This window comes from Ptiloglossa arizonensis, chromosome 4, assembly GCF_051014685.1.
Source record: "Ptiloglossa arizonensis isolate GNS036 chromosome 4, iyPtiAriz1_principal, whole genome shotgun sequence".
Lineage (NCBI taxonomy): Eukaryota > Metazoa > Arthropoda > Insecta > Hymenoptera > Colletidae > Ptiloglossa > Ptiloglossa arizonensis.
The window spans coordinates 24,012,313-24,027,842 of NC_135051.1; the positions used below are offsets into that span (position 1 = coordinate 24,012,313).

The following is a 15,530-nucleotide window of genomic DNA, read 5'->3' on the forward strand; positions in this document are numbered from 1 at the left end:
TATGGTGTTAAATAATAGAAACGAATGTGCCAGTAAATCGAAGTAGGTATCATTTATTCGCAATCAGTTGAAGGTACTGTAGACAGAGTTGTATCGTAACGCATAGATCGCGTATAGCGCTACTTGCGCTTTTCAATTAACCGTAACCATCGTTAGCTCTGTAGCTCGTTTATTTGTTCGTTCGTGATGATGAAAAAAACAAAAACGGTGGACGTTTGTCGCTTTCATTCTCGTTAATTCCGAATACATGTGCACGAGGTATGTAGGTGTCAGTACAGGTAGGTCAATTTGAGGACAATCTGATACAAAAAAAAAAAACAACGAGAACAAACAGTTAATACTCGCGCGACGGTGACTACACGCCCATTTATGAACAGTAAATTTCTATTCGTCGAACGAAATATACTTGTTATCTATTTATTAACTGATCGACTACGATCTATCGGGGTCCAGTTGTAACGCGATACACGTATGTGCGCGTACGTGCACGAGAGAACGTATTCGCAACAAAATGTAACCTATGAAGAAAAATGGTGAATTAAGGAATCTACATTGCGTGGAATACACCTCGAATTTTACAGTAATTCGATCGCGAAAGAACGTTTCGTGCACATACAAACGTGTATCTAACGAACGAATCTATTATTATCATCGATTACACCGTTAACAGTTGTGTTCACATCGAAAGCTACGAGGACGCGACGCATTGTTCCGTCTTTCTTCTGTCCACCGTCCTCGCGCGTGTATTGACATTCATAGGATACCCGTGCGCATACGTATGCACATACGTATGCGCATACACACACGGAAATTTATTCGATTGGAATGGACCGTATACGCCGCCGTGTTGAAATTTAACTGATGTAAAAAGTAAAAGTCGAAGGGAAATTGCTCGGCAAGATATAACGAGGCATTACGAACGAGTTCATGGTTACGACGAGCTAATTGGTGGACGTGAATGCAACGGGAACGATTTTGGTCGGGGATAGCTGTGATCGAGGGAGATACAGGTGAGGAACACGGAATAGTCGAGTATGTTAGAGCGTGCACCTAAACAGAAAGTTGGGGGGGACGGAAAAGAGAACCAATTAGCGGGTCGCGAACGAACGCGAATGAACATTGACGAGAGATCGAGCTCGAGGTCGGTATAGGCGCGATCGTGCGAATCGATGACTTTAAATCTAAGCTTGCTCGGAGCGGCGTCGTCGTCCAGGTCCACCGGCGTAATTCGCCGCCGCTAATCCCATCAAATGTTTCGCCGACTGTGAGCCGCTGAATCCACGGCTCAAGCCCAGATCCAGGCCTCGTTTATTGCTGGAAAAGTATTCGGTATAATCCATCGACTGTGAAACACTGTTCGTCGAAACCGTTGGCTGGGATTATCGTTCGTGTAGAATTTTACTCGTGGACAACCATTACTTACTTTTCGACTTCTGGATTGCGCATTATAGTGTGACTGAGTTGAGCAATTATCTCCATTAACGCTTCCGGATCTTCCTCGTTGCGCTGGCCCCAGTAGCTCTGTTGCCTGCATCGAAGAGATTTTCGCGTAACTTTCAATATAACCTTGCGAGCCGTTTACGATTTTCCATTTTCCTTTCTTACATACGGATCGACCCACGTTCCGTATGCAAAGTCGGCGATCGTTTCGCGAGTTATCCGCGAATTGAAACGGTCTTCCGCGACGTTTATACGAGTCGATAGGACGGACCTATAACTCCTCCTATTCGTATTCGCGATTCTAGTAACGGTCGAGTCGTAACAATACCACTCTTTACTTTCAGACACGAGGGACCGTTCTCATTAAACGACAGCTCGTCAAATGGAACTGGGTTAAACTTCCCGACGCGGCCAGATGCGTCTTCGCGTTCAATTCGCGTGTACGTGTCCCTTTTCCTATCGTTTCTCGGCCAATTGCGCCCACTTTGTCTCGTCTATCCGCCCCAGCCCGTTTCGTCGTTTACACAACGTGTACACTTCGAGTAATCGGTGAACAGATCCGTGCGCGTGGGAAAGTAATAAATTGAACGACAACGTGTACTTTTTCAAATTGGGGAGCTACGAAATTTTACTGAAACGTTCACGGGGGAACGATTCGATCGAACGGCAGGAAACGCGGAACCGAAATTGAAAGGAACGCGTTCCACGAACCGTTCGGCCGTCGTCGAATAAATAAAATGCACAGCGAGCTCGAGGAACGGTGGTACTTACGGCGCAGCGTCGGTCGAGGGGGTCGCCGATAAGAAAAGACCGACGAACACCAGAAACATGCAGTACGACACGATTCCTTGCTGCATCCTTGAGAGCATTTTTTTTCTGATCTGAAACAGAGAGGTAACTTTTCAAATTGAAACCAGAAATCTCTCTGTGTCGCATTCTCGTTTTTTTTTCTTCTTTTCTTTTAATTTTCTGAGAACGGTGGTCGGGTCAGAAGTGACCCATACCGGTATATTCAAACCTATCGCGATATCTCGTACATACAATCACCGTTCGACCAATCGATGGAGACAGCGACCACCTGTTGAACGGTGAGACACTTCGAACTTAAAATTTTTATCTCGCGCGAACTTGTACGCGAACTTAATATATACTCAAAGTGTCCGACTATGATCTACAAATAAATCGCTCGTAAAATCGTTCGTCGTGTGAAGGAACGTTTTCGTGCAGAAATCGTAGCAGTTTCGAACGGGATACAATCTTCAAGTAATTAGTGTAATAATTAATCGACGTCGACTCGCTTTTCCACGATTACGTCTCTCTCGTGTTTCGCGAGTTTCGTTCGGGAGATTTTTTCGACTCGTGGATCCGTTATAGTGAAAAAATACTTTTATCGAACACCGTTCCAAAAAATCAGAGTTCCCTCGTTTTTACAGTGAAAAGGCGCGCGTGTTATCAACGCGAAAAAATAAAGGATTGCGGTTAGAAAATTCTTGCAAAAATTGCCAAATTTTTTTCCAATCGCTCCGCGAGAGCAATTGCAAAATTTTTTTCCAATCGCTCCGCGAGAGCGTTGTAAAGACTTTAAATACCCAACGGAAGGATTATAGTTAATCGGGGACCTCGGGTTACTACCGACAGCAATTGTTTCGCCGGTAAGGCTGGATATCTCGCGGTTTCGCGAGTTACGAGAACCGGTGTCGAAACGAGAAATTGCTCGCGACAGATTCGCCAACGCGAGAGATTTTAGAAAAGTCGTTTCCAAGTCACCGGAGTTACACCTATGCGGTTTCGAGCTCTCGGTCGACACCGCGACGACGAGGGTGACGCGGTGGCACGGAGGGGGGATGGGTGGGGCGTGGGAGGGAAGGTAGGAAGGGAAATAGACGAGAACGATTGTGCGGATCCCCTTGTTTCGGATTTCCCAAGAAGGTTGGCGCGTTCGACCAAAAGCTGCTAACAAACTATTCAAACCACGGTGTCAGGTAGTGGGTGAGTGGGGGGGGGGGGGGGCGTGCAAGTTTCGAGTTCGTGCATCGTCATTCCGTGACGATTCCCCTGAAGATCGAAACTACGCGTTTGTTCGCCACGGTTTCGTCGTGACTGGTCGCTACGATGGCCACACGAGAGACACCGTTTCGTTGAATCGAGGGTAGGTATTGTGCGTGGCGCGAACTTGGAAAACGCGGCGACCCTTTCTCAATACCTCTCGGTATCGATGTTCGTTCAATTAGTATTTTATTGGAAGGCAATCACGAGCCGCTTTGAGCGTGCCGATTCGCCGTAACGCGGGATAATTGGATTCGTCGCTTTCGATAATTGACGTCCGACGAGATACTTGCGTACAACCAAGGACGATATTCAGAACGGATTGCTTTCTCCGATTCGTTTCTCGCGAAAATTTTAGCCGGCGTGTTTCACCGACCAGTCGGGTAAACGACGATGGCCGTGTTTGCTAATGGATTACGCATCTCGGGGAGGAAATGTTGCCCCATGACGCCCCCCATCCCCCTCCCTCTTTACCCTTTCTCCGGTTTCTACGGTTCCTCGATGTCTATGGGGAAGTATCCATCTGTTCGACTTTATTTATCTGCGCGACGATCTCGAGTATGGTCGCTTTTACGAAAATATATCGGGTTCTTCGGAAAATTATTACGTTTTTTCTTTTTTTTTTTTTTTTTTGGTGAAAATGAAACACGATTTTTTTAGAGCGTGTAAACATTTTATTGAATTATAGATTCTGCATTTTGGAAAATGGATTCGAAATCACTTTTCGAATAAACAAATACTTTACGGTTGGACGTTAGATTATTTTCTTGCTCGATACTAGTTTTTTATGTTCAATCTTTGTTTCGCTTTTTTATATATTGCAACGATTGTAGGAATTGCTTGGTAGTGTTTGTCAAGTTGCATAATTGGTAATATTGTGTCGAAGGAATAAAAATGTCTCGCGAGCAATGATTTTTTCAAATTGAAATCTAAGATGTTTAATTCTGAATGAGAGTAATCCTAGTGGGATAATCTTTAATTTTGATTTGGTTCCTTAACTTTGGTAATCCAAACTTTAGTGGAAAATATGATCCAAAAGCAAACGTTCTTGCAATTGCTGGATACTGAAGTCTAAGATGTCTAATTCTGAATAAGTATCAGTTGGTGATAATCTTTAATTTTGATTTGGTTCCTCAAACTTTGTTGAAAAAAAATGATCCAAGAGAAAACGTTCTTGCAACTGTTGGCTACTAGAATCTAGTATCATTCTCAATGATTCGAATATTCTGTTGTAAGAGAGTGACGACCTATTATAATTTTGATTCGTGATTTTCGGATAATCGATTAAAGACACTCGATCCTAGATACTCGTGAGAACTCTTCGTTCACTGTCACGTTGTCGCGTGGTGCTGGGACATCTCGAGAGGTCTGCGTCCACACGACAGACACTTGGTGCGTATGGTTACGAATAACGAGATAACCGATTCGTGGATACGTCCTCGTGTCGAGAGAAACGTCCGACGTGGTTCGTAAATTATCTGTATCTAAATTGAAATGCCGGCCAGCTGGTGGATCTTGGCTATCATGGTTGTCGGACGCCTCGAAACGGTTATTGGAAGACGAAGAAGCACGCCCGATCGGGCAAAAAGCTCATCTCGTAGGATCGAGCAATACCGTTACATCCTTCCCTTCCGTTCTCCATTTTCGATCGTACGCCGGTGTTCCGTTTTCCATTTTCCGCTTTCCATTTTCCGTTTTCCGTCAACGGAACACGCTTAGCGTGACAAACTCGATCAGCCAATCGGGATCGTGAGAAAACAGCTGCGTCGCGGCTACGTCGTCTCTTCGTCTATGAAAACGCGAGCCAAGCCTCGCTTAATGTTCGAGAATCGGTTATCATTAAGCGAGGATGACGAATTTTTATCGAGAAACGCGCGACTCGACGTACAAACGACCGAGAAACGCGCAGAGATCGACCATTGTGAGCTCTCCATCGACTCGAAAAGTTCGAAACTTTAGAATTGCATCTTAACGAATCGAAAACCGTGCACGAACTCGAAACACAATTGTCTCATTGGAAATCGACGTTTCAATAGAAACGTGATGGAAATCGATCGTATGGACAGGGTAGGAACAACACGAAGTTATATTCAGATACTTGAAGACACCTTGATAAGGACATCGTGTATCTGTGGTTAGTTAACGAACGAGCTAGAATAGGAGGACGTTCGACCATCAGGTCTTTGTTCTCGGGGATGTGTATTCTTGGAATTGACAGTAGCTCGAGTCGAAGAAACTGATCGGAGAATGGACAACAGATTTTATCAATAACCGAGACAGTGCTGTGCACGTTCTAAAAAGTTCCAATATCTGGTTTCTTTCTGAGTTACACAGGGTGTTCCAGGATTTAACGACCGAGGTCGGTACGTTCCGTGAGTGGAAATAAGTAAAAAAGTAAAAGAAAGTTTGTAAGCACGATTGAACGAAGGGTTCGTTAAAAAGTTAGACAAATATTCTATCAAGTTGCACGTATCAGTATGGTAACTACCAGTTGTACAACTTGTGTCGGTTAGTTGTACAACCTCTGACACTAATGAGAGATGGTAAGAGATTAATAAAAGCTACATCTATCGCTAAGTACCATCGACCTATTCTTACGCTATAACGGTACTAAAAGAAAGTTCGTCGTAATTTCATATTTTTATAATTTCATAATAACGTGTTTATTCGACCGTGTTTACAGGACTTATTTCTTTATTTCTATTCATAGAAGATATCAAACTATGGATAAACCCGTAGGCACCCTGTCCATTCTCAAAAACGACCTTTGAATTGCAAAATCTCCGCGAAGATGTTTTATCAATAACCGGGGCAGTTCTCATGTTTCTAAAAGTGTTTGAAAGTTCGTTTTTTAAATGAGAGAAAAGGATAATAGTTGACGGAGACTCAGAGAACACACCACACCATAGATAAACCCAGTCCATTCTCGAAAACGACCCTCGAATCGCAAAACCTCCGCGAAGATGTTTTATCAATAACCGAGGTACTACTCGCGTCTCTAAAAATCTTCTAAAGTTCGTTTTTTAAACGAGAGAAGAGGATAACAGTTGACGGAGACTCAGAGAACACACCACACCATGGATAAACCCAGTCCATTCTCGAAAACGACCCTCGAATCGCAAAACTTCGATTCGAAGATGTTTTATCAATAACCGGGGCACTACTCGTGTTTCTAAAAATCTTTCGAAAGTTTATCCCGCGAGCGAGGAAAGAGAGTGGCGTTTGAGAGAGAAGAATCACGGAATGTTTGCTCACCTCCCCCTCACCCCCGTTTAAAGGAACGACGGAAAATGTTCTTTGCATTAGCGATCTACGTGATCCAGGACTCGCCGGAATGGGAATCGGTCTCCCGCGATTAGTCTCGTTCGCTTGTCAACGTCGTAAAACGTCACGACGCGTTTCGAATAATCGATCGTCGTCGTCCCGATGCTTCGAGTTTTCTCCCTACGATGATTTCGACGCACGAGCTGCGTAATAATATTCGTAACGGGGACGGTCCACGCGCACGAAACCGAGTCGATCACTCGCGACAAGAAAGCGGGGTACGAGCGTTCCGCTCGTTCGATTGAAACGGTGGCTGGTATTTTCTTTGCCATCGGTTACCAAAGTGAGTTTTCCCACGATTTTGTACCCGTCGTGAAAACGACGTGTCGTGAGAACGGGTTGGCGGGTATAAACCATTCGCCCCGATAAAAGTAACCTAACCGAGCGTGCGGCAGTGGTTCGGGGCGAGCTCGTTACGCGACTACTTTTTCAAAACGAAAAGAAGCAAAAAAACGCTCCGGGTATCGGTGCTCGACTTACCCTGTTTGCCCTACCGCCCCCGATCCACCCCCAGTTCACGGCGTCTTTCTTCGAACACGATCCAATCGCGGTGCAACAAGCCGCGACAATTTCAAACGCGCCGAATCTTTCACGGTAAACGCCTCGCGCGATAAAATCCACGTTTCTTTCGTACCGTTTTCGTTTTACCCGTTTAATTGCGCAATATCTTACACGGATACGTTTCAGAAAGCATTTTTCCCCCTCCACCACTACCCCGTTTTCACGACATCAAACGGTATTGCGGAAAGGCAAGGTACACGGTCAAAGGCTGGTTTTATACCCGACAATATTGTTCCGTGCGGAATCTACTATACACAAGTATACTTTATTTGCGTAACGAAGACGTTGTAACGATTTTCTTCTAACCTCTCTCTCTCCCCGTGGATCGAACGCAAGGTATTTTCGCATTTGCGGTTCGGATACAGGAATCGTTTCGTTCGCGACAGCTTTTGAAACTGCTTTTACAATACAACGAACAGGAAGCAAGCGAAGAGTCGTTTTCCGGTATTTCAAGGCCGTTACGAACAAGTGGGATAAATTGACACGCGTTTCGTACGGATACGTGGATCGATACGTAGGCGTGAAACGGTCTCGCGCGTAGAGACACTTGCTGGACGCGTTACGGGAACGAAATCTCTCGGTCGCGTGTGTCTCACGGGTAACGCGGAGTCACCCCGGTTACGTGTCACAGGGGCACGGAGAAGTCGGTGAACGATCGCGAAAATATCTACAGTGGACTATCTCGTGTAAACGGGATTCGCGTTGCAGGAAATCGTGCATGGAAATCTCCTTGAGAGTAACATTTTTCACGAAATTAATTTACAAAATATTGTATTCAATTTGTATTTAATTTTCAATGCAAAATTTTGTGTTGTGTACACTCACTTATCTGAAGTGTAAGCTTTCTCGAATCACGAATGTTTCCTCGATCATTTTTCTAGCACCGATACGAGTACAGTTAAGAGTGAGTTAGAAAACATTTTTAACGAATTTAATTTACAAAATACTTTTACATTATGTACACTCACTTATCTAAAGTTTAATCTTTCTCGATCATTTTTTTAGCATTGATATTCGTATCTTTAACAGCGAGTTGAAAAACGAAAGAAAAATTGAACGTAAAAAATTGCTAACGACGAAAAAAATAATCTAACGTTCAACTATTAAGTATTGGATTGTTCGGAAAGTTATATCGTTTTCCAAAATGGGGAATATATAATTTAGTAAAATGTTTATACACTCTAAAAGAATCGTGTTTCATTTTCACAAAAGAAATTTTACAAAAGAAAAACCAAATGAGTTTTTAAACAACCTAATATAAAGTAGATTCGATTTTTAAATTAGATAATTGTTAAATTATGAAATGTTTGTGTTTTATTATTTGGCGCGTTTCACGGAGAATCGCGTTATAAGGGTAGTCGCGATATATTTGTCGCGTTGTACGAGAGTCTGTTGCATTTCGAACGAAGCGTCTCGTCGAAGAGATGCACCTATCTCGCTTATCGAACGAACGTAACCGTGTGTCGACGTTTCGCTTAATTGTTACTGTCGTTAGACAGATGGAACGGACGTGTCGCGAATTGGTCTTGTCTCGGTATCGTCAGGACGCATTAACAGTGAAATTCAATTTCGTTTGGAATCCGTCGGAACACGGAATATTTTATTCCGAAGCGTTCGAATTCGCGAGTCACGATTGTTTTTTTTCTTTTTTCTTTTTTTTTTTTTTTTTTGTACAGAATCCGGCAAAAAATCGATCGTTTAACAGACTCAGACTCAAACTCGATCAGCGGCGTTTGGAGAACGAGGAACGATTAATTTTTAGGAACGAATATTTAAATTTGTAGGAATATTTAAGTTTTTTTTTCTCGATGGACGACATGGGTTAAATTTTACGACAAATTTTAGAAATTTTTACCCAGTGGTTAAATTCGAGTAAAGTCGGACTTGTAATATGTACTTGTAATATGTAATACGTTTCTGTAATTTTTTCGTTATTTTCAACATTCGAAGAAAATTCGCAGCGAAGTATCAACGCGGACTTCTTGATGATTTAGACGCTCGAGGGTAGTCGACGCGAGTTCGCGAACGTGAATAAAGACGTGTAAACGACACTTGAGAAGCGAGAGCGTGTCTTCCCTCGCTTTTTGATCGTCGTTAACTTGTCCGATATTTCGTACGTTCTTTCTCCGAGTGATTCGTTCCGTGGCCCTAAGTGATTTTTAGCGAGCGACCAATCGAAACAAGTACCGTGGGAATCGCGAGCAACTGGGGAGAAAAGTTTGCTAGAAACCGAGGATACTGATTTCGGTAGCCCCGCGGTAAATCGAACTTTCGAGGTAACTCGTTTCGTGTTTCTTCTTTTTTTGTAACTTTAATAAGAAAATTCACATCGAGAGAGGGTGCAAACTTTTGCATCGTAGACGACGAAAGAAAACCTAGCTAGAAACCGGGGTGACCGATTTCCGAGAAAAATCCACGATAACTCGAATTCTGATAGCAATTTCTCTCGTGTTCTTTTGTTTCTCAATTTCAGTGAGAAGATTCCCATCCAAAAGGATGCAATCCTCGCGAACGATCTATTGTTACGAGTACCGCGCGAATCGCGAGCGACTTTGCTTGAAACCGAGCAGACCGATTTCAGTAGCCACGCGGTAAATCTCTCGAAGGTGACTTCTCTTTTTTTTTGAACATCAACTGGAAAATTTTTATCGAAAATAACAACGAAGGAAATACTCTACTAAAAACCGAGGTTACCGGTTCCTATAGCTTCGCGTTCGTTCAAATTCCCGAAGTAACTTTCCAAATCTTTTCGTCGCATCTCGAAGCCAACGATCGGTCGAAAGTGTCTTTTTTCTCAACGAAAAGTCGATGCAAACTTGTCTCGCGACCGATCGATCGATACGAGGAGCGAGCAAAGAAATTTTACTTGAAACCGAGCAGACCGATTTCGATAGCCTCACGGTAAATCTCTCGAAGGTAACTTCTCTTCTTTCAAACTCTAAACTAAAAAATTTCCATTGAAAATAAGTAAAATACTCTACTAAAAACCGAGGTTAGAGAAACTTTACTTGAAACCGAGCAGACCGATTTCGGTAGCCTCGCGGTAAATCTCTCGAAGGTGACTTCTCTTTTTTTTAAACACCAACTGGAAAATTTCCATTGAAAATAACGAAGAAAATACTCTACTAAAAACCGAGGTTAGAGAAACTTTACTTGAAACCGAGCAGACCGATTTCGCACAGAATCCTCGAGATAACCCTCTTCCAAATCTAACGACAGCTTCCCCAAGACGTCGACCGATCACGAAAGTGTTCTTATTTTTTTGTTCAAACTCGACAAGTTTACGGGACAAGTTCGAGGGTTGGTGTATCTTCGACTTACCTCGAAAAACGTTCGACGATGATAAGATAAACCGTGCCAGGAAGACTTTCCGACAGGCTAGTTTTCTCGACGACGGAGAGTGCAGCTCTGCGATTCCGAATCCTTCGTCGTCGGTTTATATAAGCCCGCGACTTTGCGGGACTCGCTTCATCCCTATCCCCACCCCGTTGTATCTAAACATTCTCGTCCAATCAAACGTACCCGTGTTCTACCCCATCCGAGCTTCCTACCACCGGAGTCCCTCTATATCCTCCCGGTAACCACCGACGCGAACTCGTCCGCACTACGGTCGAGCGGATCCGTCGCTGAATCGCGTGAAACCATCTTTCCACCCATCTTCGGTTTTCCACGATTTTCAACCCCTTCGCGCGCCGCGAGAGAGATCGGTGAAACGCATCGCTCCGCATTTGCACGCGCGACTTTTCCACCGTTCCACAGGTGTTCGAACAGTTCGAGGGGTGACGAAGAATTGGTAAGTACGACAGAGACGTTGCAATTAAATATCGATCACGTTGAACGAACGACCAGCTTTTAGCGCGAGCTTCGAACTCGATCTTGAACACGACGGGCGAACCGTGGACTCGATCTTGATTTTCGCGAGCAACGTGGATGGTCGATTATGTATGGCTGTATGTGTGTTTCGTTTATTTATTTTACGCTTTCGCGGCACAATCTGTGCGACTGGAAAAGCAGGAAAAATGGAGAGGAAAGTAAACAGAATCGAACACATGGTAAAATAAAGAAGTGTTTTTTGTTTTTTTTTTTTTTTTTTATTATTTCTGATACAATTTTTGAACGGACAGTATGGAACAGGGCGAGAGAGAGAGAGGGGGAAAGAGAGAGGTGAACAGAATTGAATGAATGGCGAAATAGAGGGGGAATTTTTTTTTTTTACATTGTTCTACGTCTTTATGGTACAATTTGCGAGTAAAAAGTATGAAACATGGCGAGGCGGGTATACAGAATTGGATAAACGGTAAAATAGAGGGGAGATTTGTTTTCCGTTTATTTTACCGTACAATTTTTGAGGATAGAAAACACGAAGGGCGATGAAAAAGGGAAATGGGATACAGGATATTAGATTTGTGTATAGAAAGTACGAAAAATACAAAGGAAGCTACACGAAATTGAGTAAATGATAAAGTAGGAAGGTTGGGGGAGGGTGAATTTAAAAAAAATTTATTTTACATCTTCGTCGTGGAATTTGTCGAAAGGTAAATACGAAAGATGGAAGAAAAGGAGAACAGAATTATATTACACAAATGATAAAACGAAAGACAACGAAAGTGCAACCGATGCAAAATGCACTTCTCTTCAGAATATCTCTTTACTTTTCAATCGTTGAAAAATCTTTCAAAAATATCAAAAATATTCAAAATATATCAAAAATATTAAAAATATATTTGACGATGAGTCGTGACCTTCAAATGACCTTGAACACGATGTGTTTGTAAGACGGTGTTAGAATGTTGCGCAAGTATACTATTTATATATTACTACGTTATAAATGATCGAATCGATGTCCGTCGGCAGCGATACGCTCCCTTCAACGAGCAATCACGGTTTGTGATGACCCTTCGATTGTTTCTGGCAACGCAGACTCTAATTATGAGATTCCTTATCTTCTCAGAAGTGGTAGGTTGCGGTTGGTGGAGCTTCTTCTTTTAATTTTTCTCCAACAAAAAAGTCTAATGGTCACGAACATAAGTCTTTAAGTTTTCTCGAACAAAAGTGTCGAACATAAAAGTGTAGATTCATTACGTTCGATCCATTTTTTTGAGAATTTTCTATTCGGTTCCCGAGTAGTCATTTGCGAGTAGACAATAAACCGGGGAACCATCGCGTTGGGTGCTACACAGTCTTAAATCGAACAATTTGATCACATTTTTGGTGTTTAAGGTTCGCGACTGTCCGGTTAATAAATGAATATGAATTGCAACAATAACCCAACACGTGGAAGAGATTGCCAGAATCGGTAAATTAATAAATACAATTGACAGAGATCTCGAACCTTTTCGAGGGTCTCTAACGTTATTTCGATACCGAATACTCACTTGTTACAACCCGTGTAAATGAATAAATATCTCGAATACCCTCTCGCTGTATATTCCAATGATCGAACGAATATAGAGAGCGGACAGAACAGGACAATGGTGGAAAGAATGAATTTCGATTTCAAACGGTTGCGGAATACACCGAATGAAACATGACGGATTAAGGAAATTTGCACCGAAATTGCAGGGTGGGCGCATTAATGGGTTTACCGTAACCATGACCACTAGAAATGCTATAAAATAACAAGCAACGTGATCGAGCTATCGAATATTTCCATTTCGACGTTCTACGATTCGAACAACTCCGTCCTTGTACCTACGTGGAAAGCAGAGAGTAACGTGTAAACGGTTCGACGATAGCCACGTTTCATAACAGTATCCACGCGCGGTGTGTTGACGAACGATGGGGCTAATAATATTAACCGAGCCGTTGGACAAACGTTTCGTCGAGTCCGAGTGGAAAGCCTGGAAACGAAGAAGCAAAAGTCGAAGGGAAAATATAAAACTCGTTGGGTCGTTAGTCACGTCTGATACGTCGATATAATTTCTTAGCCGGGTGCAGATGCGATTGAACAAAGCTGTGTCCATTAAGCTTACAACCGTTACTCCCTGTGTGCGTTCTCGCGGGAACGATCGGCTTTCCTTCTCTCTCCCCCCACCCGAGACCGTGCCACTCTCGCGGCGAATTAGGTATACTCGTGCACTCGGACGGTTACACGAAATTGGGACGACCGTTGTCGACATTTGACGACTGCGAGTCGAACGAAAGGAACAGTATCCGCGGATTTGGTTTCCCGGCGCGTGGGATGCTCGATTCCGCAAGGTTACCGATCAACCGTACAACGAGAATCTATTCAACGAGGTAAAGGGCCCATTTACCGCCACCTACCCAATTGCTATCACCCTAAACGGTTTTATTCGACACTTTGACGGACGTACGTTCCGCGAGAAGACTGCCGTCTGCCGCCGGTAACTGTCACCAGAGTTTCTTAACCTAACGAACTGTGTTTTCTGGAAGTAAATATATCGAATAAATAATAAATAAGAAGAAAAACGTATGCCGCAAACTCCGGACTGTCTCTTCTGTAAGTAAACGTATCGAATAATAATAAATAACTGGAAAAACATACGCTGCGATCTCCGAACTGTTTTCATTCGAAGTAAATATGTCGAATAATGATAAATAAGAAGACAAACGTGTGTTCTCGATCGATGAGTAAGAAAGCTATGCAATAATGTTACGACCGATCTTTACATTATTGGTAATTGGGTCTTCTATAAGATTTAGGGCGATCTTTGGTATAAAATTTTTTATCGATAGTTTCGTAACTTTACACAAGTGTCTGAGGCAAAAAAGGAGCTCGATATTTTTACCCGTTCGGGTAGGACAGATCTCTCGTCTCTTGACATTGAGGTTAGACCGATTCGGACAATTTGATAAACATCGTCGAGAGGAGGAAGAATGTCAACCGTCGCTATTATTTTTCGATCATCCTCGGCACGGTCAGGGTCAGGGTAGGGGCCTTCTGTAGCGATAGTAATATAAATATATCGTTACGGTAAATATTCTTGTCCCTCGATTTCCTAAAGATCGGCCGAGAGAAAATGGCCGCTTCGACAAATTCTATGGACAACGTTATCACGAATATGTGGAAGAGTATCAGCACTGATCCTCGGTCCTTTTTGACGAAATTTGTCACGAGATTCGAACCGAAGACAAAGTATTACCAATCTCCTATACTTGTCGTAACGCCACAATTATTATCGATCGAAATGTTTAACCATTCCAATGTAACGTACCAAGAGCATTTTCCAAACTTTACACTTACTTTGTTCGCAGTTGGCTGATCATCCACGATTATAATTTCGGTCACGATTGTCGTACACACGATCCTATAAACCTGTCAAATTTCACTGGAACCGGTAGGGGTTCGTATTCCCCTTGCAAGAAGACCAAGGTCGTTTCTTTTTCCACGTTTCGTCCATTTCGGTGAAAAGAACTCGAGAATTGTCTTATTACAGTTCACCGTGGCGCCCATGACGTTCTCGTCTTAGGGCGCCGTCTACCACCGACGGCATGCAAATCGCCTAATAGCCCATTTTAATAATGTGCCCGAACCGGTGGTACTCCTACGAAACAAATAGCCGTCTCTAACATAACGCGTTATAAACGGCCGGATGAACTAGTGGTCTAAGAGGACCGAATGGTCACGATATAAGATCAATGCACGCCCCCATAGTCGGAGGAGGTACCGACGTCTCTTGTTCTGGAGTAAAAAAAAAAAAATACACTGTGTATACACGAAGAAGTAATAACGCGTTTAATCTTGAAACGTTCTTTCGTTCAAGTATACGTTTAAAGTGAAAAATGAGTGAAAAATGTCACGAACGAATAGAACTTGTTTTTTTAACTTTATAATATTATAGGATACATTGGAAGGACTGTGGAAATACAGGACCATAGTGTATCCAGTATTGTCTATTATAATAGCTTCAATTATAGAAAATTAATATATTAGAAGAACGATGTGAACCAACAACAGAAATTATGAAGCTTCTCTGCTTCATTGTTCATTTTTTCCAATTTTCATCCCAACTTTTTATGTTTCAGCCGTTATTTGTTGTCCCGAATTCGGAATAGATATTTTTTCTTCTTGTTTTTTTCGAAATAGCGAACTGTACATCATATCGCTTTTTCCCCTGTACTCCACATGTGTACATGGAATTTTGATTATAAATAAATACAAAGAGGAAAATAATCGACGACGATATTCGAAATATAAT

At 42.7% G+C, this 15,530-nt stretch overlaps 2 protein-coding genes across 2 annotated transcripts; one reads left to right on the forward strand and one right to left on the reverse strand.

The window, feature by feature from the left end:
• Positions 1 to 27: 27 nt before the first annotated feature.
• Dh31 (diuretic hormone class 2) lies at positions 28 to 10,782 on the reverse strand. Its single transcript, XM_076308704.1, has 4 exons — positions 10,693 to 10,782; positions 2,212 to 2,321; positions 1,424 to 1,528; positions 28 to 1,314 (listed from the first exon to the last, which is right to left on the reverse strand). The coding sequence occupies exons 2-4, from the start codon at positions 2,307 to 2,309 to the stop codon at positions 1,182 to 1,184; spliced, it is 336 nt and encodes a 111-aa protein (XP_076164819.1). The 5' UTR covers positions 2,310 to 2,321; positions 10,693 to 10,782; the 3' UTR covers positions 28 to 1,181.
• Positions 10,783 to 13,149: 2,367 nt separating this feature from the next.
• LOC143146145 (uncharacterized) lies at positions 13,150 to 14,891 on the forward strand. Its single transcript, XM_076310155.1, has 4 exons — positions 13,150 to 13,254; positions 13,325 to 13,608; positions 14,587 to 14,704; positions 14,802 to 14,891. The coding sequence occupies exons 1-4, from the start codon at positions 13,150 to 13,152 to the stop codon at positions 14,889 to 14,891; spliced, it is 597 nt and encodes a 198-aa protein (XP_076166270.1).
• The last annotated feature ends 639 nt before the right edge of the window (positions 14,892 to 15,530 follow it).